This window comes from Fusarium proliferatum, assembly GCF_900067095.1.
Source record: "Fusarium proliferatum ET1 genome assembly, contig: FPRO_scaffold009, whole genome shotgun sequence".
Taxonomy (NCBI): Eukaryota; Fungi; Ascomycota; class Sordariomycetes; order Hypocreales; family Nectriaceae; genus Fusarium; species Fusarium proliferatum.
The window spans coordinates 305,805-328,789 of record NW_022194798.1 but is presented as its reverse complement, the minus strand read 5'-3'; the positions used below and the strand labels follow the sequence as shown (position 1 = coordinate 328,789).

Genomic DNA, 22,985 nt, shown 5'->3' with positions numbered 1-22,985 from the left:
AACTGCGCCTCACATCATCGTTGGCATATGGACCATCGAATATCCCTGCAAGCTAGACAGGCAGATGGGCGAAGCCTTGTTTTCAACCCCCCTGTCGCTTGCACGAATGAGGGGGAAACACGCGATCTTTCGTCATAAGCCTTAGCTCAGTGCAAAAGTACAATATTGCTGTGAAAATAGCAAAATCGCCTTGCTATTAATTGCCAAAGCTAAAGGATGTTTTCCATTTTATCTCTGCGGATTGGGTTATATATCACGTTGTGCTATATTAAAGTACACATTAAACATGACCTTGGTAGTCTAGCAATCACTGCAATCCTTTTTGCCCATGAAGAATAAATACATGCAATAAGCTCTCAATGCATCTTTAATTAACCTTTCTAGATGGAGTCCAGAACGTATTAGTGGCATCTTCATATTCTGCTGGCTGTGTGTCGCCTGAAATGGCTATGTCCGGGTTGCGGTTTAGCTGATTCTCTGATCTTGAGGAATTAGGAATGCTAGCTGAAGTCGGGGCGTTCAATGTGAACCCTAAAGGATCGTTGGAAGTTTGTCCCATTTGGGCGTTGGCGAAAGAGCAGTCCCACGAGCTCATAGAAGCATCATTAGCATCCGTGTCGCCGTACATCGATTCATGACCGGGACCAAAGCTGTTGAGTGAACCAGTCCCACTGAACAAGGAAAGGGACAGAGTATCAGAAACCTGTTGGGGAAATAAAAAGTGCGGTGGAATTGGACGATAGACCTGGGCTGATGAGTTGAGCACAGGTTCTGATGCAAGGGCGTCTGAAGAAGTAGTCCCCCTTTGTGGCTCCATAGGCAAGGAAACATCGATTGAAGGGTTTAATTCTGTTGAAGCGCGCTCCTGTATTACACCTGGTCGTATAGGTAGCTCTTCAGGAAGGGTTGGTGTCTGGTTGCCAGGCCTGGTTGATGCTCTTGGCCAGGGATCAAGAAGGTTAGCCAGCTGCTCGAAAACCTCCCTCCCCATATTGCTAGGGTTTCTCCAGACCTCCTGTCTAAACTCTTCGCTACGAAGCCTGGCAGCAACCCTGACACGACACTCGGTCTCGGTCGTCTCGTGATCTTGGTCTTGTCAGTGAGGGAATCAAAGCATACGTCTACTGAACCCACTTACAGGGGCTCGGCAAGTCCGTTACCCAATCAGGGAATACTGTATTGAATGTCTTCTCCCAGTGGTGGACTGGCGTCTCGAATTGCTTGGGCTTGAGAGATTTCAATGTGTCGCTTTGGTTCGTATCGAAACCATCCTCATAGTTCATAGCAACTCTCAGGGGCTCACAGGCCACCGTCAAAATAAGGTGGTCCTGAATTTCACTCTCTGGAAGGATTGACTTGCACCTCCCACATCGAGTCTTGTTGTCGCATCCTAAGAAATGTCGCCTAAATAGATGTTCTCTATCACAGTGTGAGTAAAAAACTCAGTGTCTGTTGTGATGTTTTCATTCTTTTACTTACTTCAGACGGTGCATATCTGGGAATCCAAAATTGGAGCAAGCACCTCCAAACCGGTTGGGGCATCTCTTGTTGTATGGGCATGCAAACCGTAGTTCGAAAGTATGCCGGGATTGCTTTTGTGGCGGAGGCGCCATGCTCTGCTGATCACTTTCGTCCATGTCCTCAGTTGTGTCACGACCGCGTTTCTTCGAACCCTGGCGGCCCCGTTTTCCTGATTTTCGGGAGTCGATTGGGCCAGTGTTTGTAGAAGATGAACAACTGCCAGACCCACGACAACAAAGTCCAAGCCCGAATGCTAATAAGATGCGTTGTACCCAGCCTGGAAGGCTGCGAGGTGGGAGGTCTCTGAGCCTCTCAAAGGATGTCTTCGGTATTGTGGAGAGAAGCCGAGCGAGGGTTGCCTTTTTGCCAGCTGCGATCGCATGTTGAAGCGGACTCCAACCAAATTCGTCAGCTGTTAGAGCGTTGGCTCCATAGGAAACCAAGATGTCGACGATTGAAGCTCTACCCAAAGATGCTGCTAAAGATAAAGCTGGCTGTGTGGCGACAGGGAGCTGCTTCGTAATTGACCCTTTGCTGAGAAGCCTTTCCACTACCCTCTTATTACCGCAACGGATAGCTAGATCTAGTGGTGAGGTGCCATTCGAAGTGTAGTCAACTGTGGCCCCGTGGCTGAGTAGAAAATCAACAACTTCCACATGGCCGTATGCTGAAGCCCATCCAAGCGGCGTTATACCATACAAGCAGTCTCGGTCGTTATAGCTCTCGCCCAATGATATGTATCGCTCACAAGAGTCAACATGGCCTACAACGCAGACCAAATGTAGTGGACTCGAGCCATTCAATAGCTTTGCTTGCCAAGGCCTATCGCTGGTATGCTTGTGTGTCAAACGCCGCAATTCTTTATAATTTAACGCCATACTCTCATTCAAAGCAAGAAAAGATTCCAAGAAGGCATTCTGTGAGAGATCTGATAAGAGGTCGGAGCAAGATGAACCTAGCTGCAGTGCCTTCCTGAGGTGTGGAATCCAGCTCTCTAGCGCATAGGATGTGAGTTCCCAGTTCTCAGAGTGCAAGTTTGTGTAGCCTATTCGGCGTGAAAGGGTTTCGGAGAGAATAATCTTGCAGCAGGACGATGCAAGAGCTTCGTGTCCTTCAGGTGAGAAGTTGTAAGGTTTTAAAGCGAATGGCTCGTACGACATCAAGAACTGAGAAACGCTCTGGTGAGTGAAACAGACCACAGGTTGCCTTGGGGAAGTAAGGGGGAATTGCACCGCAATCAACCCTCTGGATAGGGAAGTGATGTCACGGGAGCATTCACAGCGCGACCGGCGATAGCCACTTGGTGTTTCTCTGCGGGTTTCGCGCATGTGGGTGCAAGGCTTATATCCTTGGACCTTTTCAAATGCCAAAGCATTGGTGAGCTCGGGAACAGTCAAAGGACGTGTCGCAAAAGCGACCCACTTGGAGGTATGCTGGAAGAAATCTCGACTCTTCTTGCTGGACTCAATGTGGGCGAGGATTAAGGAATATAGATCCATAAGGCTTCTAGGGAAGTCGTTGTAGCTGAGTCGACCTTCCTGCTGATCGAGCCAGATCTCGAGATTTGAAAGCACTAGATCAATGTATAAGAACATACCATCTGACGCTTTAATCAAGCTCTGTATCAAGTCTCCCTGTACACTAGAAATATTACATTCGACTGACAAGACTCTGGATTTGGCGTAATGAATGATATCGGCAGTGTTGAGATCCTCCAGAGTTATGGTATGAGCGTCGAGGCCAGGGAACTTGGGACTTAATCGAGATGAAGCACATATCCGGATAGAGGGAATGCTAAGAATATCGAGAATAACCGAGTTGAATGAAAGTTTCTCGGAAACCTCATCTACGGCATCGATAATGACCACAATATGCGTGTTATCTTGAGTAGCTCGTAAGAATGAATCCTGAAGATATGAAAGCAGCTCGTTGTCGCCCCACTGCCAATTAGTGCCATAGTCCCCATGTGTTTCTGTTCGTGTAGCGTATGTGTCTCTCATACTGAAGAGTTGGTAACTGGGGCTTGCGACAAGCAGCTGAAAAATCAGAGAACGAAGCATGGTGTTTATAGAAGTGTGGCTAGAGTAGTTGAATTGAAAAAAGAGGAGGGATGTCGGTTTTCTGAACTTCAGAGTTTGATGTATGTATCGTAAAAGTGTTGACTTGCCACTTCCTGGTTTGCCCTTTACCCACAGAAGACCTGAAGGTTGTTCAAGCCAAGATTCGAAGGTATGGTTCTCAAAAATCCAGGAACAAGTCCCTTTCATTGCTGATGAAAGGAATTCGGTGTTGTTGACTTGGAGAGATCGAAGAAGTCCTAGGCATGATGAGTTAAGCCGTTCTCCTTTCAGTAAAGATAAGAACCAACCAGAGATATCAGGGTCCATTGGCTGGAAGGCGGCCTCGGATGTCATGTTTTGAGGACCATGACAAAAGCTATGTATCACAGTAGATACGGCTCTGTACGCAGAGCTAAGTGGGTCAGAGAAATTCCAAGTGTTCTAGAAGAAGGTGAGCCACCAATGGAAGCTAAACGAAGTTGGCATACATACCCAGTGGTCAGCGTGAAGGCCAATCTGCCTCTGACCCTCAATGCGGACATCCTCGGAGTTGACAATCTGATTCAATGCAACCAGTAAGTATGAAAACTACACAGCCGAAAGTAAACTTACAGGGCCAAACATTTCTGGAGTGCCAGGTGAATTCAGCTCTTCGAAGAACGAAACAGGCATGAATCCAAGGCGAGACCACAGGATACGGTTGCAAGTTTGAAGAAGGCTTTTAACTGAAGTAACGGTCTCCATGTTGATGACTTGTGGAGAATGAGTTTGGGAGTGTCGCATGAAGTTCAGTTGATATGGTAGCCTTGCATCTGTGGTCGAATGAGGCGTTCCGATGAAGATAATACCTAGAATCAATGGATGAAATGCCTGGTAGTGGTCAGACCCTTCCAACGATCTCAGAAGTGCTTCTTTGGCAATAAAACCTCCAGAACCGTGGCAAACAATAATAGTCCTCTTGCGACTCTATAAAAATTAATTAATTGTCAGAGTCCCAAGATAGGAGTTGGGTACCAGATTATTAGACGTGTTATATGAGGTCTCTGTTCCTGTCTTTACTGTTAGCTATCACAATCATTCGTGGGCGACGTCCACAATAAGAAAGGAGGGTGATCGATTGCCTTCATCACCAAGTGCAGTACAAAGTGCCTTTGCTGCTTCGGGAATATTGTTCACGTTGTCCAAAAGATTGTCACCGTGATAGAATGTATATGCGGTCGTTTGCGGAAGCTCGAATGGCGACTTAATTGGCTTTAGTCCCACTGCTTCACTCTTGTCATATCTTCCCGCATCATTAGTGCAAGGCGAGCTCAGACCATGGATGAAGATGATTCTAAATGCAAGGTCAGTCATGGTTTCGTCAAGCTCTGGCTCCGGCTTATAGCCAGCGGCTTCGTGAATTGACGTTGACATGGTGCGACTTCGAGGTTTGGGGTACAAGGAACGTACAGGGTGCAGAAGAGCAAAAGAGAGAGCTTGATGAGACGAGCCGCTATTATTGAACAATATGCCAATTCTGTCATAAATAGAGTGTGCAACACTGTCGGCGCGCTTTGAGCGAACCATAGCGCACACAATGAGGCAACACAATCGCGGCCCAATCGAAGGTCTAGCCCAACGACTTAGGGTATCGATGTCATTCTTCTTCCAAATGATTCGACGACGAACTGCATATAATGCATTGTTTGCCGCCACAATTTGAATTTGGAGTGAGAAAATACGCATAGTAACAGGTTTTCGCAATGCGCGTTTGCAAAGGCCCCAGCGTAGGTGCAAACCACCATTCATCTTCAATTCCTGCCCACCATCTTGGTCCAGCCCGCCTCACCGACTTACGTATGCACGCAAGGCGAGGCAGGAAAACGCAGATCTCTATTCTTAGTTATGGGAATACTCTCGTAAGTTGGTTTAGACGTAATTGGCTCTTTGATAAGTTCATTTATCCTCGAATAAATATGGGACCTGCTGACGTAGTCCACGTAAGCAAGGACCTATGATATCACCTACACCCTTTACAATCTCTCGAGCTGCACCTCTTAGTGCTTAGATCTATAATACTAAATATTACAGTCTAAACACTATAGAGCTAGGACTCTTCAAAACCCCAGGTCTCCGAAGAGTGCCAGGCTAGACCTTTCCCGACTACTGCCTCTCTCCGACCCTGCTAGATCGGTGGCCTAAATATGAAGTTGATGTCGCTCCTAACAAGCGGTAAAAGACTAGGTCAGCAGTTGCTCGGGGAAGAGCGATAAGGAATAGTGGGAGCCAAAGTTGGAATTTCAGACGATGTCGGTTCAAATTAGGTCTTCAAGGTTGCAGAAAGCTCAGTTCGGCAAAATATCGTTCATCATGGTTTCAGGTTTCGGGAAAAAAGAAACAGCACTTACAAGGCAGAGTTCTCTAATACGTCAGAAGCTTTAGGCAGGTACAGATAAGAATGAAGCGCTACTTATGTTTGTCACCACAGAGGTTCGAGGCTGTGTGATCCTAAATACAGCAGAATACAATTGAAGTGGCCTCTTTCCACTAACTCAACCACGTCCCTGAAGAAGGTACACTGAATGCCGACTGATGCAATATGAGTCATAGTGACAACGGATGCGACATACTGTACCATCGCCCAATTTAGAAATACTTGAATCTAGCGGTGCGGCAGTTGACGGTCCAGCGCCCGGTGGCCGTGCGTGCGAGAGCGGACTTCGGGTGTAAACCGTCCGCATCAGTGGCAGTGCCAGCCGACAGAGGGTACAGGAGGACAAAGCGGCCTCCTAATTTACTTTGATGTACTGATGACAGGTCATGGGCTCGCTCCGTACCTGTAGGCAGGTCAGGAAGCATAGAGGCCCAGTCCTTGGGGGTACAGAAAGTCGATATTTGAGCCACCAAGGAAGCATCACCTGTCTGGAACAACTGGTATCACATCAACAGACGTATTCATAGTCTGGAAATCTATCAACTGGATTACAGGAGGGGTGACTAGAACTTTGTGGAGCCAGGAGGGCACTGCGTTTAAGATACCATACGCGAGTACCCGAGATTTCTTCAGCTTTCAGATTCTATGCGGTGGTCTAGGTATCTGTATGTATGCATGCAAGTAACTTCTGGCGTGGCCCGTAAAGTATAGCATGAATCTAGAATTATTACATATATCTATAATGGCTATTGAACTACCCAACCTAACGATAGGTGGCTAAATCCTAAACAGCCTTCACTTAGGCCTGATCTTTCTCATCACTCATGGCCTCCTCTGTGTCGTTCTGCTTTTCCCTGTTTAACCTCACCCACTTGCTACCCCAGGAAAAGACGAACGCCACACTGGTTCCAGCGATTGCAATAAGAAACGCGGTTTTGATGCCCACCATATAGGCCGAAACTATACCTGGCACAACATTAGGAGCAAACGTTGAGCGGATCTGCGTCGCGCCCGTCTCCACGACCCGAGCTGGCTCAACGCCTTCAATGGGAGGCAGTGAGGATAAAAGCCGGTTCACGAAAGCGGACTGACTTGCTGAAAGGAAAAAGGAGCCGCCAATGGTTTGGAAAACTGTTTCGCGTTAGGAACAAGATTCGAGTGGCGACTACACAAACAGGATACTCACGAAGAACAATTGCAGTGGCCGATGAGATGTCTGACGCGGCAACACTAGCCTGCACCGCCATGACGGGGACTTGTCCTCCCAGGCCCCATGCTATCCCAGCAAGTACCTGATATCCGATCCAAGCACCAGAAGTGGACCCGGCAGAGAGCGTATAAAGGAGTCCCGCTGTGACGGTTCCAAGGGCGGACGAAACGATCAAGAACGGGACGTAGTACCCAGTCATGCTAATGGCTACTCCAGCCCCGAGGCTTGTGACAATGTTGGCCAGAACCAGCGGGAGGTTGCGAACTCCGGACTCGGTAGGTGAAGCATTGCCCACAGATTGGAAATAAAGCGGCAGGAAATACAGTATCAAAAAGTAAGAGCCGACAAAAAAGAAGGCAAACAGTGAGCTGACGTATATAACCCGCTGACGAATGATGCGTGGAACGACAACGGCCCGCTCTCCTGCGGCTACCTCCCAGATCATGAACACGGCCGAGATGGCGACAAAACCTATAAGTAGTCCAATAACCTGTGATGAGTTCCAGGGCCTGGTCTGTCCCCCGTACTGCAGTGCAAGCATGTACGAAATAACGGCGCCCATCAAGAGAAAAGCACCGAAAAGGTCCATCTGTAGCAGTTTCTCCCTCCACGACGCCGGTGTGGGTTTTGCCGCGGCAGGCGTGTCGAAGAAGAAGATAATGATCGCCGCGGAGATGGCACCGGCAGGGAGGTTGATATAAAAGCACCAGCGCCAGGACACCTTGTCGGAAAAGACACCACCGACGAGGGGGCCTATGACGCTCGCGACACCGTATGAGATACTGAGGGTGGCTGTAAGTAATGGTCGCTTGGCGGGTGGGACGGAAAAGGCGCCGAGGATGTATGAACCGGAACCGATGCCAGCAGCGCCTATACCAGCAATAGCTCTTCCGAGGATGAGGGTGATAGCATTGGGCGCGGCGCCTGTTGTAAAAAGAGATGGTCAGTAACAAGGCCAGTTCAGTGAGGACAGATGGGACGACGAACCGCAGAGCAGGCTACCGATCTCGAAGATCAGGATGGAGGCCAGGTAAGCCAACTTGAGTGGAAAGTGCTTGTAGATCTTGCCCCCTTGATGCATCCCCTATTAGATTCAGAGCGGCAATTGCAAACGATGGTACTAACAGGTAGTTTGGAAGGCGGCGAGGCACATGAAGAATGCCGAGCCGTACCAAGACACGAGGTCCAAACCGGGAAACTCGTCAGTGATCTTAGGAATAGCTGTGGCAACGATTGTCTTGCCAAGTGTTAACACGAGTCCTGACCAGGGTAGAAGCAACGCTTACCATATCGAGCGCCTGCAGGAACATGCACAGAAGCAGTGCCAAGACGACGATGCTTAGGCGGAGGCCAGCTGGATACTCAGGGAGAGTGCTCCCGTTACTTTTTGCGCTGTCGCTGTCAGGTCCTGGGTCGTTGGCGTCACCAATCGGAATGGTTGCCAAGTCATCTTCTTTCAGTTTTTCGGGTGCCGACATGTTGATCTGCGTATTCAGCTGAGTTGCGGTGAAATGGGGCTATGAAGATGAGGCTGGCCGTCGTGATCGAAAGAAGGAGTCCGAGGGTGTCGACAACACCAGATATAACGAGCCGGTGAAGTGGGCCAGGGGCAGATCTTTCAAGCGGCGATGAATCATACTGACACTAGAAAGATAATTTCTCTCGGTGTGACATTTGATATGATAAAAGCGGAGAATTCGAGTTCATGTCCTGCCGGATCATACGAAAAAAGAGATTCTCGTGTATCTCGTTCAGGGTCTCGACGCGGGGTTCGGACTTTGCCAAGGCCCGGCCAAGTCCAATCGAGCCCAGTTGGCGAAATGGCCCGGACGGACTTTTTGGCTAGGGTCCGGAAGGTTTAGCCTTTCGCGCTACTACACCAAGAGCCTCATATTACTAACTTGCATAAAGCCAAACTTTGTGCAGACCGCAAGATTTCTTGGGGACTTGTGTAGATTTGTTTTACTGTATTTTATCTCAGATATGAGTTTGTGAAGAGTTGACTTACCTTTCTTTACTACTTACAGAGTGTCTGCCCTATGCCGCTAAGACTCCCAAAATGTCATGCCCGCCATACCCAAGCCATAAGAAGACGTTAGCTACTTATACTTACAATAATCACTCCTGTATGTCTACATATTGTATCCTGGCTATCCTTTTGAAATTGCATATTTAAGATAGTATATGTGAACAATATTGGATTAACTGGTTAAAGTTCTATTGATTATTACTTGCAGTTATCTAGTTTCAGTGCTGTGTATAGGGTAATAAACTTATTTAGCCCCACCTCGACTTTGCCAAGCCCCGTCCGGAAATGGACTTTGGATGAGTCCGGCTTAGCACTCCATTCATTTCCCATCAAACCTTGTCTCGGTCCGGACTTTTGAACCCTACACACTCCGGAGACGAACATGTCATACGAACCTAGTCTCAACCCACTCTCCGTAAGTGCATCGGTAGATGAATGCGATAGGATGCTGCTGTAGATGACTGACACTGGTCCGCTCTCTCGTGCAGTGCACGCGATGCAAAGTAAAAAAAGTGCGTACCACAGTATAGATGCTTTCCAGATGCATTGATTGACCATGCTTAGGTCCGCTGCGATCGCCAGATCCCGACATGTGGCAAGTGTGCTGATCTAGGTACCGATTGCGTCTATCCAGAGCGTCAGGTACGACAAGTGAATAAAAGAGTCGCCGGCCATGGGTAGGTTCTCCTGCAGGGTGAGTGACTTCATGTTCTGACCAGGGGGCCAGAGCGACAGATGACACTTTGAACGCTATTCTCCGACGACTGGAGCAGATCGAAAAGAGTGCAGGGTCACCATCCACAACATCGCCCCAGAGTGGCACCCCTGCCAGTCTTGAAACGACGCATCTCCAGTCTGGGACACAGTCTTCGAGGTTATCACCGTTTGTCATCTCCAGGGACCAACCCGTTGTTGTAGCATCTGACGCTTCTCATGATAAGCACTCAAAAACCAAGAATGTGCTGGCGACATCACCCCATGAATCTGAGAGAGGTCCTCACGCAGTTTTACAAGAAGCGCTAAGACGAGTACAAGACCTCAATCTCCAGGCCCTATCTGTCGAGACAGTTACAGCCACTATCGACGTACCACCTGAGCTTGCCAAAACCTGGATACAGCGTAAGCCTACGGGGACGTCACATGATATGGTTGCATGCTAAACACATACTAGGGTACTTTGAGGTGATGCCCACTGACATCTTCCTTAGTCTCGTTGACCGCAGGGTTATTGAACTACTGCCAGATATGATAGGCTTACCGCATATTCGCTTAGACCCAGCTATTCTTGTGGTATACTACTACATATTACGTATGGGCTGCACAATACCTGTTATAGATCAAGAACAAAATGTTCACTTCACTGGAATACATTATGCTAGAAGCATGTACATCTGCTGTCTCCGCGCCATACCGAATTGGCAGCGAGAGGCTGTAGGATCCACAACAGATCTTGTCGCTGCTACTATGCTGGTAGGCATTCCCATTTCGCTTCATTTATCCTACTTCTCATCAGACTTGCAGACACAAGCAGCATCAGATGCACTAGATCCACAATTAAGTGCCCAACTGTTTCAACTTGCCAGCAAGTACGCAATAGGTCTAGATCTGCATAACACAGACAGCCCGAACTATCCATCAGGCTTTGGACAAGACAACATCGACGAAGTCCGTCGAGGATTCTGGGAGCTTATGCATTACGAGTTCTTTCATCGACTGGTATACGACGACCCTCCCACCATGACGGCTCAGATGAAGCAATGGATAGTGTCCTTACCCTGGCTGGAGTCCTGTAAGCGACCTGTCTCGCAAGAGGTGCCGACTATCCGGTTTATCTTCAAGTCGCGTCTTACTTTCATCATGGCCGAATTCTTCATGCTACTGGAGAGTATCAGTGGGCGTCTTGAAAGCGAATCGTTTACTCAAGTCCTTGCACTATGCCAGCAAATCTATGATCTCTACAAGGATTGGGATATCGTGAGTGAGTACGGCTGTGGGTTCGGTATAATGCTGACTCTATTAGGACACCTGGAAAACAAGTTCAAAAGAAGACAAGCTGCATTCCTGGATGCTTGCCGATTTAACAATCGCTGGCTATACATGCATAGTCTTCATGCTCCACAAGGCATCGTTTACCACTGTCGAGTTGCCACAGGAAATATCACAACTCCCCATAGCTCTGAATGCTTCTAGACAGGTGCTCAAGGCTGGAAATGAACTACTAAAGCAGTGTCCGTATGCCGTGACTTTATACTATCTGTTTGGTACCTATCATATTGACACCGCTTACGCCTGTCTTATCTCCAGCGTAATGAGTTTACCTGAATCTCATGCGGCTCAAGAAGACTTTAAATTGCTACAAGGCTTCACACGGGACTTTTCAAACCTGGTAGTGAAAGACTCATCTTTCCGGCCTCTCTTGGCTACCTTGAGAACAATCAATAGTAGTGTTTATGCAAAGACAGACTAGTCACTAGCTATAGGTATAAAACATCGCTTACTTGCAAAGAGCCAAACACACATACATCTCACCAATCAATCTCATACTTCGTCCAAAATCCTGGCCTGAACCCCATTGCCGACTTACACAGACACAAGACGCCGAGCACTTTGTGTCTAGCTGATTTGCACATTGACGATATTCCTTTATCAAATGATCCCTTGGACCAGACCCTGTGACATTGAAAACACACTACTATTGTCTTTCGAGCTGAAGAAAGGCGTATGTAAAACCAACGTCTTTCGTGATATACGAGCGAAGAAACTCGTCCTTGAAGCAAGCTGACAAATCCTCAAGGAAAGTTGCCTCTGCAATGGCCACTGATTGAAAGCCATGCTCATTAAGGTTTCTCTTTTTGGGATAGGCGCCTGTGCCATCCGTCAAGAACCGAGAGCATGCAGCAGTTGTAAAGCCGGTAACGCCAAAGGCATACCTGACTCTGGCTGCCATATCAGCACCACCTTTATCTGATACAGCTGGAGACCATGAAGGGTGCATGATTGGGACTGCCACATGAGATTTGACGATCCATTTTCCCTGCTCGGCATTGATGGATGATAATATCTCTTCCATAGTTCGGAAGTAAAGTGGCAAGCGTACTATGAACGACGGATCGAGATGGTAGGTGCTTGCAAGGCTGCGAATACTAGCCTGTAGACACGCAACCGCGGAGTCAACCCCGATCTCGCCATGGCAGGGAATGCAGAGTGTCAAGGTGCCGTTTGGTCGAACTTCCCTATGACGAGCTGACAAGAAAGACACCAGATCTTCGTGAGCGTATCTCGCTAGGTCCGATGTCTCCCACGAGAATGGCATGTGCTGCAGCCAATGGAGGGCTGTGAAGGAGAACCCTGCATCCACAAAGTCATCAGGTAGGACTTGTCGGAAGAAGGATTTAGGAACCATCAGAGGATTGATAGACAGCCTGCCATTCTGTGATAGTGAAGATGAGTTTATGTCAATGGTTCTTGAAAGACTGGAGAAGTCGTTGAATGGCGTATCATTGAAAACAAGAGTTGCGGATGAGAGGCCGGGCAAGTTGGAGAGATAGTTGGCAAGAAGCCGAATCCTAAGTAACTTGAGCTTTAACATCTCAGTTATAAGTAGATGCAACGAGGGACTTACGTATTCTTGCCCTCAGAGGAACCATAGTCAGCAAGAGTGATGGTACTTCCTGCAAGACATGTAAATATCATCCCATACAAGGACCAACTGTGACATGGTTGAGAGGTTGAAAGAAACTTCAACATATTGGACACAGGAGCTCAAGATAGCGGAAGTGTTTGAAGAGCACTGAAATTGACCGACCTTGGTATTTTGGTGGCTCAAGAAGAGATAATGCCTTATCGATGGCTAGGCCTTGCAGGGTACAATTCTCATTGTAGTACCCCCCGCCTTGCATAGACATGTTGTTGGACTTCATACTTGTCAGTATCGGCGATCTTCAGCAGTATCGGAACGAGATTCGTAGAAACTTGTCGTCAAAGTGAAAGCGGGCAAAGAGGTGGGCCCCGACAATGCTTTGCACGAGTTTTATAAACTCTTGTCTCCGATAGAACGCATCCGGCGCCCCCATGAGATCCTGGGTCGTATCTCGTGTCATGTCTATCAAGCCACCAAGAGATGAGAAGGCATAGTCTTAGTCCGAGCGTTAACTAATATCACAGACTGGCGCAAGACCTCATGGTTCTCCAGCCAGTGCTGGTGGTTATGTAGATCTGCCAAGGAGGTTTGACTTTCCACATGGCTTTTGAGTTCTAGGGCGCACTCGCAGGGCGCGTCAAAGAGCGAAGATCAAACTCTTATCTTGACGGGATTGGAAGAAAAGGTTCGGTCTGGTGGGCCAACTAATAGATAACTAGCCTGCCAGTCTACAGTTAGCGTGTTGAATTACCTCAACAAGCCAAGACATATCAACACATATACCGTATAACAGAGTTCGTTAGTAAGACTAATTATTGGAGTCTAACCGCCTTGGCAAGCAGTGATGGAGAGAAGACCGAGCTGATCTTCGATCTCACGTTTCGGATGTGTTGTGCTAGTGTCTATCAGCCCGGAGCTAAAATAGTTTGCCGTGGCGTTACACGACTTACCGAGACAAGTAGTCCCCTGAACTCTATTTTCAACGGTTCTTAAAAGCCATCGCGAGGCTTGAAACGGGAGCCGCGTACTCGGAATCTCCGAGAGTGAGTCAAAATTGTGGTTTGTCTCGACTAGACTTTCTTAATCCAGTGCTAATGTAGACTGCCAATACATTACACAACTTACCAACACCAGTAATCCCCTGAATTATAATCATTTTACTAATTCTGCCTGAAGTCGACGTATCACTATGATGCTTGTTATGTCTAAAACGGGATAGCTTACAGGAAGCGGCCGCTGATAACAAGTTGTCATTCTGCCGGTGTCTCCATGAAGTATCAATTATCAAATCGCCGTACAGTCAGTCTTATGGAAACCACTGGTACAGGCTGACGTGAGGGGCAAATGACTCTTCCGGGATTCGGGGACCGAAATTGGACAGGTTAAATAGCCTATCGAAACCACCTTAAACACATGTGTTTTCTTCTCAAAGACAATATTGTGTAGAACTCAATATCAAGCGTCTAGAAATGCCTCTTCGAGATACTGATCGCCTCTCCGGCTGTGGTCACCATGTGACTGCATCCTCCGACCAGAACCGTGATGCGTCTAGAGGCATCAAGAATTCTGAGGATTCATGTCATTCACCTACTCATGCCTCTCAAGCCAGCGACATCTGGAAAAGGATCCAGAGTATCAAGGACTGCGGATTTGTTGTTCTAGATGGATCCGAACTTGATGTCGCTTCCGTTATTGCAGTAGCCAAGTAAGTCACCATTTGTGTTACAGTACACTAGACTAATAAAGATGCCAGATACAACTGCAACGCTTACGTCGCAAAGAGAGACGATATAGCAAATGCTATGAATAAAAGCGTGGTGCTGCTCGAAAGCTATCTCGCCAAGGGCTACTTCGTATACGGTAAATCACCTGCTCTTACTGTCTCGACGCTTTAGTTTAACTGGATGTTAGGTGTCAATACAGGCTTCGGCGGAAGCGCTGATACTCGTACAAAGGACCTCCCCGCTCTACAATCGGCACTGCTGCAACTCACACAGGCTGGGATCTTAACCGATGAAGACACGAATGGCAATGGGCTCAACAGCATGCCCGTCACCTGGGTTCGGGCCGCGATGCTGATACGTTGTAACACGTTGCTTCGGGGACACTCAGGCGTCCGTCTGGAACTTGTCCAAGCCCTTCTTCTTCTACTCCGAAAGGGTATGACACCTATTGTTCCCCTACGTGGATCCATCTCCGCATCGGGCGACTTGATTCCCCTATCGTACATCGCTGGTATGCTCGAGGGCAACCCCGACATTCGCGTCCGCACAACGACCTCATTCGTTCTCACTGCCGACAAAGCCCTTGAGCTGGCCGGACTGGAACCAATTACCCTTGGGCCCAAGGAAGGTCTGGGGCTCGTCAATGGCACAGCTCCTTCAGCCGCATTGGGCTGCCTTGCGGTACATGAGGCGAACAAGATCTTGTTACTAGCTCAAGGCCTCGTAGCCATGTCATGCGAGTCTTTACTCGGAAAGGCAGAGAATTACCATCCATTTATATCTTCTGTTTGTCCTCATCCAGGACAGGTCGAATGTTCTGCAACTATACTGCACTTCCTCGAGGGATCGTCACTCGTTCAAAGTCTCAAGGAAGAGGACAAGTTCAGGCCCGGTCTTGCCCAGGATAGATATGCCTTGAGAGGAGCTCCTCAGTGGTTAGGCCCCCAAATTGAGGATGTGTGCTCCGTACTATCCCAGATCACAGTGGAACTCAACTCGACTTCGGATAACCCCATTATCGATATCAATTCCGGTGAGGTCTATTCCGGAGCCAACTTTATCTCTAGCTCGGTGGCCAACGGGATGGAAAAGACACGCCTGGCTCTCCAGATGGTTGGAAAACTTCTCTTCAGCCTCTCCTCCGAACTGATAAACCCTACCATGAACAGAGGTCTTCCTCCAAATCTCGTCGCCGACGATCCCAGTTTATCTTTTACCATGAAGGGAATTGATATCAGCATGGCTGCCTACCTATCAGAGCTTGGATATCTCGCCAACCCTGTTACGCCCCATGTCCAGTCTGCAGAGATGCATAACCAGTCTATCAACTCTCTTGCGCTGATCTCGGGAAGATATACTCTTCAAGCTGCTGATGTTGTCACACAAATGTGTGCCGCGCATCTTTTCGCTGTTTGTCAGGCGTTGGACTTGCGAGTTCTACACATGACGTATCTCGAATCGCTCAGAAGCAAGCTGGTCTCTATAGTGCAGCCGCTCCTCAATGGAATTGAAAATCAGGTCGCGGAAGGGATCTATGAGAGCCTCCATGAGACTATCACAAAAGCGTGGAATGCCTCGGCGTGCTTCGACCTTGAAGATAGATGTAAGGCTCTCTCCAAAGAAATAGTATCAATACTCCGGGATTATCCCGACGAATGTGAGATGGATCTTGAATTCTTACAGTCATTCCGGGGAGATTTGGAGAGTTTGGCTTATTTGACCTTCACTCAGACACGGAGCGAGTTCTTTGTCAAGCCTCCCACAAAGCAATTCCTTGGCCACGCTTCTCTGACATTATACTCATTTGTAAGAGAAGAACTGGGCGTTCCTTTCCATCAAGGGCTGGCTGAGCACCCTGGTAAAGATGCCGGGGGCAAGATCAATGGGCGTGAGAAAAGAACTATTGGATCTTGGGTTTCAATCATCTATACCGCCCTGAATAACGATCAGGTCTGGGGTCCTGTGGGTCAGGCACTAGGGAGCAAGACGCGCTAGGTGCGACTGGCCACTTAGTTATCAAGATTTCCTGTCACATCAGAGACGAGGTACTAGCCTCTGTTTACCGCAGTGAATTACCTGCGTCGTATCATTTGTCCGCATTAAGGTGTCAATTTTGTATTCGATGAACTAATTACAATTCAATCTTCAAACTAAGTTGACTACTTAACGAAAGATGACTTAAACTCGGGCTACTTCGCTTGTCCCTTGTGCATGAATCCTGTTCGCCCCATTGATACTCTTAACCGGGAGGCTACCATTTGTCCCATTCATGGGCGGCAGGTCCTTCTGCTTTGCCTTTTCTCTCAGAATCTTCTTCAGTACCTTGCCACTCTGCCCACGTGGAAGCTCCTCAATGAAGCGAATCTGCTTACGTAGCCAGTGCGTCTCATCTAGCTGTGCCTTGATGCTCTCGTCCAACTGCAGGATGAGTTCCTTCTGTTCTTGGGCAGTCATATCCTGCTTGGTTGGTACGACAAAGGCAAGTGGTCGTTCACCTGCTTCATCGTCTACAATACCAATGACTGCTGCGTCCAAGATACCGGGCTGTACTCGAAGTAGCTCTTCGATCTCAGCGGGATTGACTTGTAGACCCTGGATACACTGTCAGTAATGAGGCAGGGAAAGGTGGAGGAAGACATACCTTGACCTTGATCATATCTTTGAGTCTGTCGACCAAGTAAAGGTGGTCATCGCCATGGGGACTTCTTCTGAAGAAGCCGATGTCGCCAGTTGGCAACCATCCATCAACTGTAAACTTGGCTCTCATAGCATCATCTTCGCCTAGGTACCCTGGGATCATGGCGGCTGACTTGAGGTAGAGCTCTCCAGCAGTGTCATACGAAGTGATCTCCTTCCCGTCCTGGTCGATAAGACGGCCTTGATTGGACGGGAACAAACAGCCGCTCGATCCAGGCATGATATCAGCCGCGCGACTGAAAGTCACAATGGATACACATTCAGTCAGGCCTATTCCAGGGGTGTCAGTCAGAGCTAGGGACGCTGCCCAAGTGATGGTGTTAGCTTACCGTATCCGACCAAGAGACTCCAACTAGGCATCAAAGCCTTCATCTTCTTTGTAACACTGTCACTACAAGCCGCAGCACCAAGAACGACATCTTGAACAGAGGAGAGGTCGAAGATCTCGAAGAGAACTGGGTTTGCAGCAAGCGCGGCAATGACCGGAGGTACCTTGCATCATCAGCTAAATTGATCTCAAACACCTGCAAATGTGACGTACCAGATATAGACGCGAGATGCGGTGTTCTTGAATTGACTTAAGTACCAATTGCATGTTAAAGTTGGGGTGGAGAACTGCCGAGTCACCTCTCACGAACATAGCATGTGTAGTGACGAGACCGTAGCCGTGGTTGAGCGGCAGTACGCCAAGGCCGATATCCGGGTGTTTGTACCTAGCTGAGCTCTCAAAGACGGCGGCTTGAGTGACGTTGGCGATGAGGTTTGCATGCGTGATTATGGCGAGTTTCTAATCTCATTAGCCTTGGTCACACTGATATAGGTGAGAATGCTTGGTGTACCTGAGGTCCTGAAGTTCCACTCGTGGTAAGGTAGAACGCAACTGTGGTGTGAGCATCCTTTGGCTGAAGCTGCGCAAGCTCAGGGAGGTCACTGCCCTCCTGGTAAAGCTGAGGTAGGCACTTGATCTCTCCTTCAAAATTTGGCAATTGAGTGTTGCTGGAGTTGATCGAGAAGATTCGTCGAGGGGCCTTGGGAAGACGGTTTAAGATCTCTTTGCACGAGGGCAGTAGTTCTTCGCACGTGATGAGGATGTCGCATTTAGCTTTGGTCATGTGCGAGGAAATCTCAACGGGTGAAGTAGTTGGCTGAAGGAGTAGGCAAATACCGCCGATGCGATGAATGGCCCAGCAAACAACGAGGAAGTCAAGCTACAGAGTGGTGAGTATTACAAGCTCATTGGAGTTCTGAGCAACGTACCGAATTGACCGCCAAAACACCAATGACCTTTTCTTCGGCAGTGCCCTGATTCGGCAACCATCCAAGTTCATTGCCCAAAGCTTTCGCCAAGGCGTTGACCTTCTCTCTGACATCCTTGAAGGTATACTTCTTACCCGTCAAGGCACAGATGAATGGTGCACGAACACTACCAGTGGCACGTCGGCTCTCGAGCGCCCACTCAGCAACGTTTGCATTCGGAGGGATCTGGGTTGTGATGTCAGGGACCCACGAGGGAGGTTGAAAGACCATCCTGGCTGAGTATTCAGGGTTATCCGTAGCGTCGGTATCAACTGTGGAGAATGTAGTTTCAGAACTGTTGACCCAACGGAGTTGCGCTGATAAATAGACGGAGACAGTGGATGAAGTCGGATAACAGATGAAGACCGAAGAACAATGCTCCATCAAATAGAGCCATGTTCAATTATAATAACAACATCGTACCACGAAAATGACTTTGTGTAACCAGAATGTCTACTGTCAGCTTGGGGATCGCGGGGTCAGAGGATTACAGGATTGCAGGATCACAAGTAAGCCTCCCGAGTCGAGGATTGACCAATTCAGCAACACTAGTTATTAACGTTTCGCCGCACTTTATCTTACCTGCATCTTCCTGCAGAAAAGACACTAAGATCTCGGGCTGTCAAGAGATAATAAACATGCCATTTTTCTGTATCGCTGACAGCATGCGAATTGACATTCGGATCCTGTAATCCTCTGATCCTTGCCAGAGCCTCAGCACTCGTAAGCACTGAACGCAATTGGCTTCTGCGGCTTATATAGACTATAACCTACTACTCCAACAATCTTAGTGGCACTCTCGCTAATTCCGACCCAAACACCGCCATCATGTTCTCCCTATCACCCCAAACCCTCGGCATTGTCGTCGCCGTCTTCATCCTAGCCACTCTCCTCATCCGCCGCGCCCTCCTCCCCAAGCCCATCCCCGGCATCGTCTACCGCGAAGCCAACGCCAAGAAGATCCTCGGCAACGCCTGGGAACTCCTGCAATGGAAGAAAAAACACGGCGAAATGTTTGGCTATCTGGCTAATCTCGCTGTCGAACTCAACGAGCCTGTGTTTCAGATCTTTGTGCACCCGCTCGGCAAACCATGGGTTATCGTGGCTGATAACCGCGAGGCTTTTGACATTTTGTCCAGACGGACACCGAAGGAGTTTGATCGCTCGAGGTTCTTGAGGAGTCTGTTCATGCCGCTTGTGCCCGAGTTTCACTTCCATATGCCGACTGGTGATCGGTGGAAAGCCCATCGGAAGCTTGTGGCTGATACCATGTCGCCTGCGTTTCTGGGTGGTGTCGCTGGACCGCAGATGTGGAAGTCTACTATGAAGCTGATTGATCTTTGGAGGGTCAAAGAGCGATTAGCCAAGGGTCGTCCGTTTTCTGTGTCGACAGATATTCGCAAGGCGGCTTTTGAGATCATCTGGGCTGCTACCTTTGGCTTTGACTCCGGGTCAACAAATGCGCAGACTGAACTTCTTGAGACGCTGCCCGAGTTCACCAACTTAGGCGACATGGATCATGAGGTCGAATTCCCTGTTGCACCGGATCCTCCCGTTTTCAAAGCCGGTCTCGCTCTCAACGACGCCATGAACATTGGTGTTCAATCGCTTGTACCAGGACTACATTTGTGGTTGGCTTACAACCTAATGCCATCTCTACGTGCGGCCCGAAACCTCAAAGAAGCTGTCATCCAAGACGAGATCAAGAAGGCGATCAATAAATTCTCTAATCAGACTGATCTCAATTGGGAGGACCAGGGTAATCTTAAGCGACACATGAAGAGCGCCGTCGATATTGTCATCGCACGAGAAATTGACAGCGCACGAAAAGAAGGCCGCACACCCGAGTTGATGAGTCGCACCGTCCAAGATGAGCTTTTCAGTTTCATGCTTGCTGGAAACGAGATCTTCACTCTGACTGCCTGGACCCTCAAGTTTCTCACTACGCATCAGAATGTTCAAAAGAAGGTCCGCGATGAACTCAGGGAAGAGTGCAGCGCTGCTGTTGAGAGAGGCGACGCACCCACTGTTTCAGAGATCATGTCCGCGAGACTTCCGTACTTCGAGGCTATGATTGAAGAGTCTACGCGATGTGGTTCAGTCACCCAGACTAACATCCGCACAACAATGCAAGAGGTTAATATTCTGGGTCACATGGTTCCCAAGCATACAGAGATTCTGATGCTGAACAATGGCCCTGGAAGTTTCATGCCTCCGCTGTCCGTTGACGAAGAGAAGAGATCGGAGAGCTCGAAGGGCACCGCTGGTAAGATCGGACAATGGAACGTCAAGGGTATGAGAGACTTTGATCCAGAGCGATGGCTCGTCAAAGATGAAGAGGGACGATTGACGTTTAATCCCAACGCTGGACCACGACATTCATTCGGTGCTGGTCCCAGGGCATGTTTCGGTAAGTTTAGTGTGTACTCATGCGCTGTAATTCAGTTACTGATAGGTCTTATAGGTCGTAAGTGGGCTGCGCTGGAGGTCAAGATCATGATGGCGCTTATTGTTTGGCACTTCAATCTGGAGCCGACGCCTAAGCCGCTGTCGAGCTTCAAGCCTTTCCCTGGTGTTGCGCATCGGCCGGAGATGATATACTTGCGTTTATCGAATGTTTAGAAGGGCAAATTGGTATATAGGATGTAATGCTGCGAAAGAATATTAAAGATCATCGCAATGACAATCATGTTGAATTCAAAAATATTGTTACAGTGACGTACGACCTTAGAATTAGGCTCGCATCCTTAGCGGGGTTCAACCGCCATTTAGTGCCCCGTTACAGTGAGCTTAGGCCACCTCATGCTCGTTGCTCAGTAGGTGATGTGCACAGTACCTTAGTGAAATCTCGGTTCATTCACCATCAGTGTCGCAGCATCTACGATAAGACCAACAAGACATAGTAACTTAAATACCGCACCCAAGACCACAGCATTCAAATAAGTCGTGTGTTTTTGTTGGGATACCACCTGTAAACTGGCCTCTCATTGCTTTGATTGCTTACAGGCTGGATCGATGTCAATGGTCTGTAGCGGACAAGACCAACACCAACCGCAATCTCCCCTACGATCCTGATCCTGCAATCCCGCCCTCAGATCCCCCGTCCTTGCAGTGCCCCAATAGCAGCTTATAGTGAGCGAAGGCCGCAGCCGGAGCTTGATTGCGCCGCTGATCCTCAGAACCCCGTAAGACAACATGGCAATTTCTGAACCACGACATATTGTTCCCTTCAGTCATTTTCACACGTCAGGAACACATCTTTTGCCTCTATTGCTTCTGTCAAGCTGAACCTCGATTGAAAATCATCATGGCGCTCGGCTTGGGCAAGTTGAAAACACCGGGACTTAGCGTCCTGATCTTTGCGATTCTGGTCGCTGCATTTGACAAGACGGACGACACAAAACACGGCTTCAAACTTCAAATTACAGGCGCGCGAATATTGGGGTTATTGATTGTCATATTCGTCGTGTCAAACTTCAAATCGATGCCGTTCGTCTGGACAGTAAGTCGCCAAAATTTACCCTCTTACTGCCGGTCACGCGCTGACAAGATGAGCAGCTTCGCGTTCTATACACAATCTCGTATCACACAGTCCTCCGCAGATCACCACAGTTGGGCCCCAAAGCGCTGTTCAAGCCTATCATCGCCACGACTTCAACTTCCTTGCTTGAAGTCGACTATTACCTCCACAAGTCCAACTCGACATATTTCGCTGACCTTGACGTTGGGCGCGCGCATTTAATCGCTTACCTGTTCAGACATGGCTTCCATCGATTATCCAATAACACCAAGCTTGGGATTGTTCTTGACCCAAAGACTGGTGCACCGATGGGCGGAAGACTCGGAATAAATCTTGGCGCCGTTGAAACCTGCTTCCGACGTGAAATCACAGCTTTCAAGCAAGTCGAAATGTGGAGTTATGTCTTGACTTGGGATCGAAAGTGGTTGTACATTGTCACGCATTTCGTGCCAAAGGGCACAGCGCTTCCGACAGAGTGGCTTGATCCACGGTTTGCGAGGACAACGACACGACCGCTGCTTAAAGATTCTGCCAATTTGAGCAAGAAAATATACGCTACTGCTTTGAGCAAGTATGTTTTTAAGTTGAAGCGTCTTACGGTGCCGCCATCGACTGTGCTGGAGGAGGCTGGTCTGCTGCCGACAAGACCGGGAGGATGGACAATTGGCGAGCAGGACCTGGAGGCAGCGGAACAGGATGTTACGGATATCGGTGTTAGGAAGAGTAGCGAGTGGGATTGGAGACGAGTTGAAAGTCAAAGACGTAGGGGAATTGAGTTGATCAGCAAGTCTAACCATATTGACTTGATCCACGATGGCTTCGATGGCGGTAGTGATGGAGCAATTGGACGTTTTAGCCCAGGATAGATACTCACT

At 48.5% G+C, this 22,985-nt stretch overlaps 9 protein-coding genes across 9 annotated transcripts; 4 read left to right on the top strand and 5 right to left on the bottom strand.

Annotated features, from left to right (window-relative positions):
- Positions 1-367: 367 nt before the first annotated feature.
- On the bottom strand, positions 368-4,325 carry FPRO_15710 (uncharacterized protein; the record flags this gene model as incomplete). Its single annotated transcript, XM_031219941.1, has 6 exons — positions 368-1,086; positions 1,139-1,419; positions 1,480-3,838; positions 3,890-4,022; positions 4,074-4,139; positions 4,194-4,325. The coding sequence occupies 6 exons, from the start codon at positions 4,323-4,325 to the stop codon at positions 368-370; spliced, it is 3,690 nt and encodes a 1,229-aa protein (XP_031085649.1).
- A 330-nt stretch (positions 4,326-4,655) lies between these two features.
- Positions 4,656-5,147, bottom strand: FPRO_15711 (uncharacterized protein; the record flags this gene model as incomplete). Its single annotated transcript, XM_031219940.1, has 1 exon — positions 4,656-5,147. One exon carries the CDS (start codon positions 5,145-5,147, stop codon positions 4,656-4,658), a length of 492 nt encoding a protein of 163 aa, XP_031085648.1.
- Positions 5,148-6,793: 1,646 nt separating this feature from the next.
- On the bottom strand, positions 6,794-8,682 carry FPRO_15712 (uncharacterized protein; the record flags this gene model as incomplete). The annotated part of the gene is made up of 5 exons (XM_031219939.1): positions 6,794-7,125; positions 7,181-8,128; positions 8,192-8,275; positions 8,330-8,441; positions 8,491-8,682. 5 exons carry the CDS (start codon positions 8,680-8,682, stop codon positions 6,794-6,796), a joined length of 1,668 nt encoding a protein of 555 aa, XP_031085647.1.
- A 933-nt stretch (positions 8,683-9,615) lies between these two features.
- On the top strand, positions 9,616-11,700 carry FPRO_15713 (uncharacterized protein; the record flags this gene model as incomplete). The annotated part of the gene is made up of 5 exons (XM_031219938.1): positions 9,616-9,648; positions 9,798-9,910; positions 9,961-10,352; positions 10,405-11,207; positions 11,254-11,700. The coding sequence occupies 5 exons, from the start codon at positions 9,616-9,618 to the stop codon at positions 11,698-11,700; spliced, it is 1,788 nt and encodes a 595-aa protein (XP_031085646.1).
- A 225-nt stretch (positions 11,701-11,925) lies between these two features.
- FPRO_15714 (uncharacterized protein) lies at positions 11,926-13,138 on the bottom strand (the record flags this gene model as incomplete). The annotated part of the gene is made up of 3 exons (XM_031219936.1): positions 11,926-12,799; positions 12,856-12,904; positions 13,039-13,138. The coding sequence occupies 3 exons, from the start codon at positions 13,136-13,138 to the stop codon at positions 11,926-11,928; spliced, it is 1,023 nt and encodes a 340-aa protein (XP_031085645.1).
- A 1,204-nt stretch (positions 13,139-14,342) lies between these two features.
- Positions 14,343-16,592, top strand: FPRO_15715 (uncharacterized protein; the record flags this gene model as incomplete). Its single annotated transcript, XM_031219935.1, has 3 exons — positions 14,343-14,578; positions 14,627-14,733; positions 14,785-16,592. The coding sequence occupies 3 exons, from the start codon at positions 14,343-14,345 to the stop codon at positions 16,590-16,592; spliced, it is 2,151 nt and encodes a 716-aa protein (XP_031085644.1).
- Positions 16,593-16,775: 183 nt separating this feature from the next.
- Positions 16,776-18,821, bottom strand: FPRO_15716 (putative phenylacetyl-CoA ligase; the record flags this gene model as incomplete). Its single annotated transcript, XM_031219934.1, has 6 exons — positions 16,776-17,189; positions 17,239-17,564; positions 17,624-17,786; positions 17,836-18,081; positions 18,134-18,502; positions 18,552-18,821. The coding sequence occupies 6 exons, from the start codon at positions 18,819-18,821 to the stop codon at positions 16,776-16,778; spliced, it is 1,788 nt and encodes a 595-aa protein (XP_031085643.1).
- Positions 18,822-19,418: 597 nt separating this feature from the next.
- Positions 19,419-21,212, top strand: FPRO_15717 (uncharacterized protein; the record flags this gene model as incomplete). Its single annotated transcript, XM_031219933.1, has 2 exons — positions 19,419-21,000; positions 21,055-21,212. The coding sequence occupies 2 exons, from the start codon at positions 19,419-19,421 to the stop codon at positions 21,210-21,212; spliced, it is 1,740 nt and encodes a 579-aa protein (XP_031085642.1).
- A 685-nt stretch (positions 21,213-21,897) lies between these two features.
- On the top strand, positions 21,898-22,976 carry FPRO_15718 (uncharacterized protein; the record flags this gene model as incomplete). The annotated part of the gene is made up of 2 exons (XM_031219932.1): positions 21,898-22,092; positions 22,149-22,976. The coding sequence occupies 2 exons, from the start codon at positions 21,898-21,900 to the stop codon at positions 22,974-22,976; spliced, it is 1,023 nt and encodes a 340-aa protein (XP_031085641.1).
- Between the last annotated feature and the right edge of the window lie 9 nt (positions 22,977-22,985).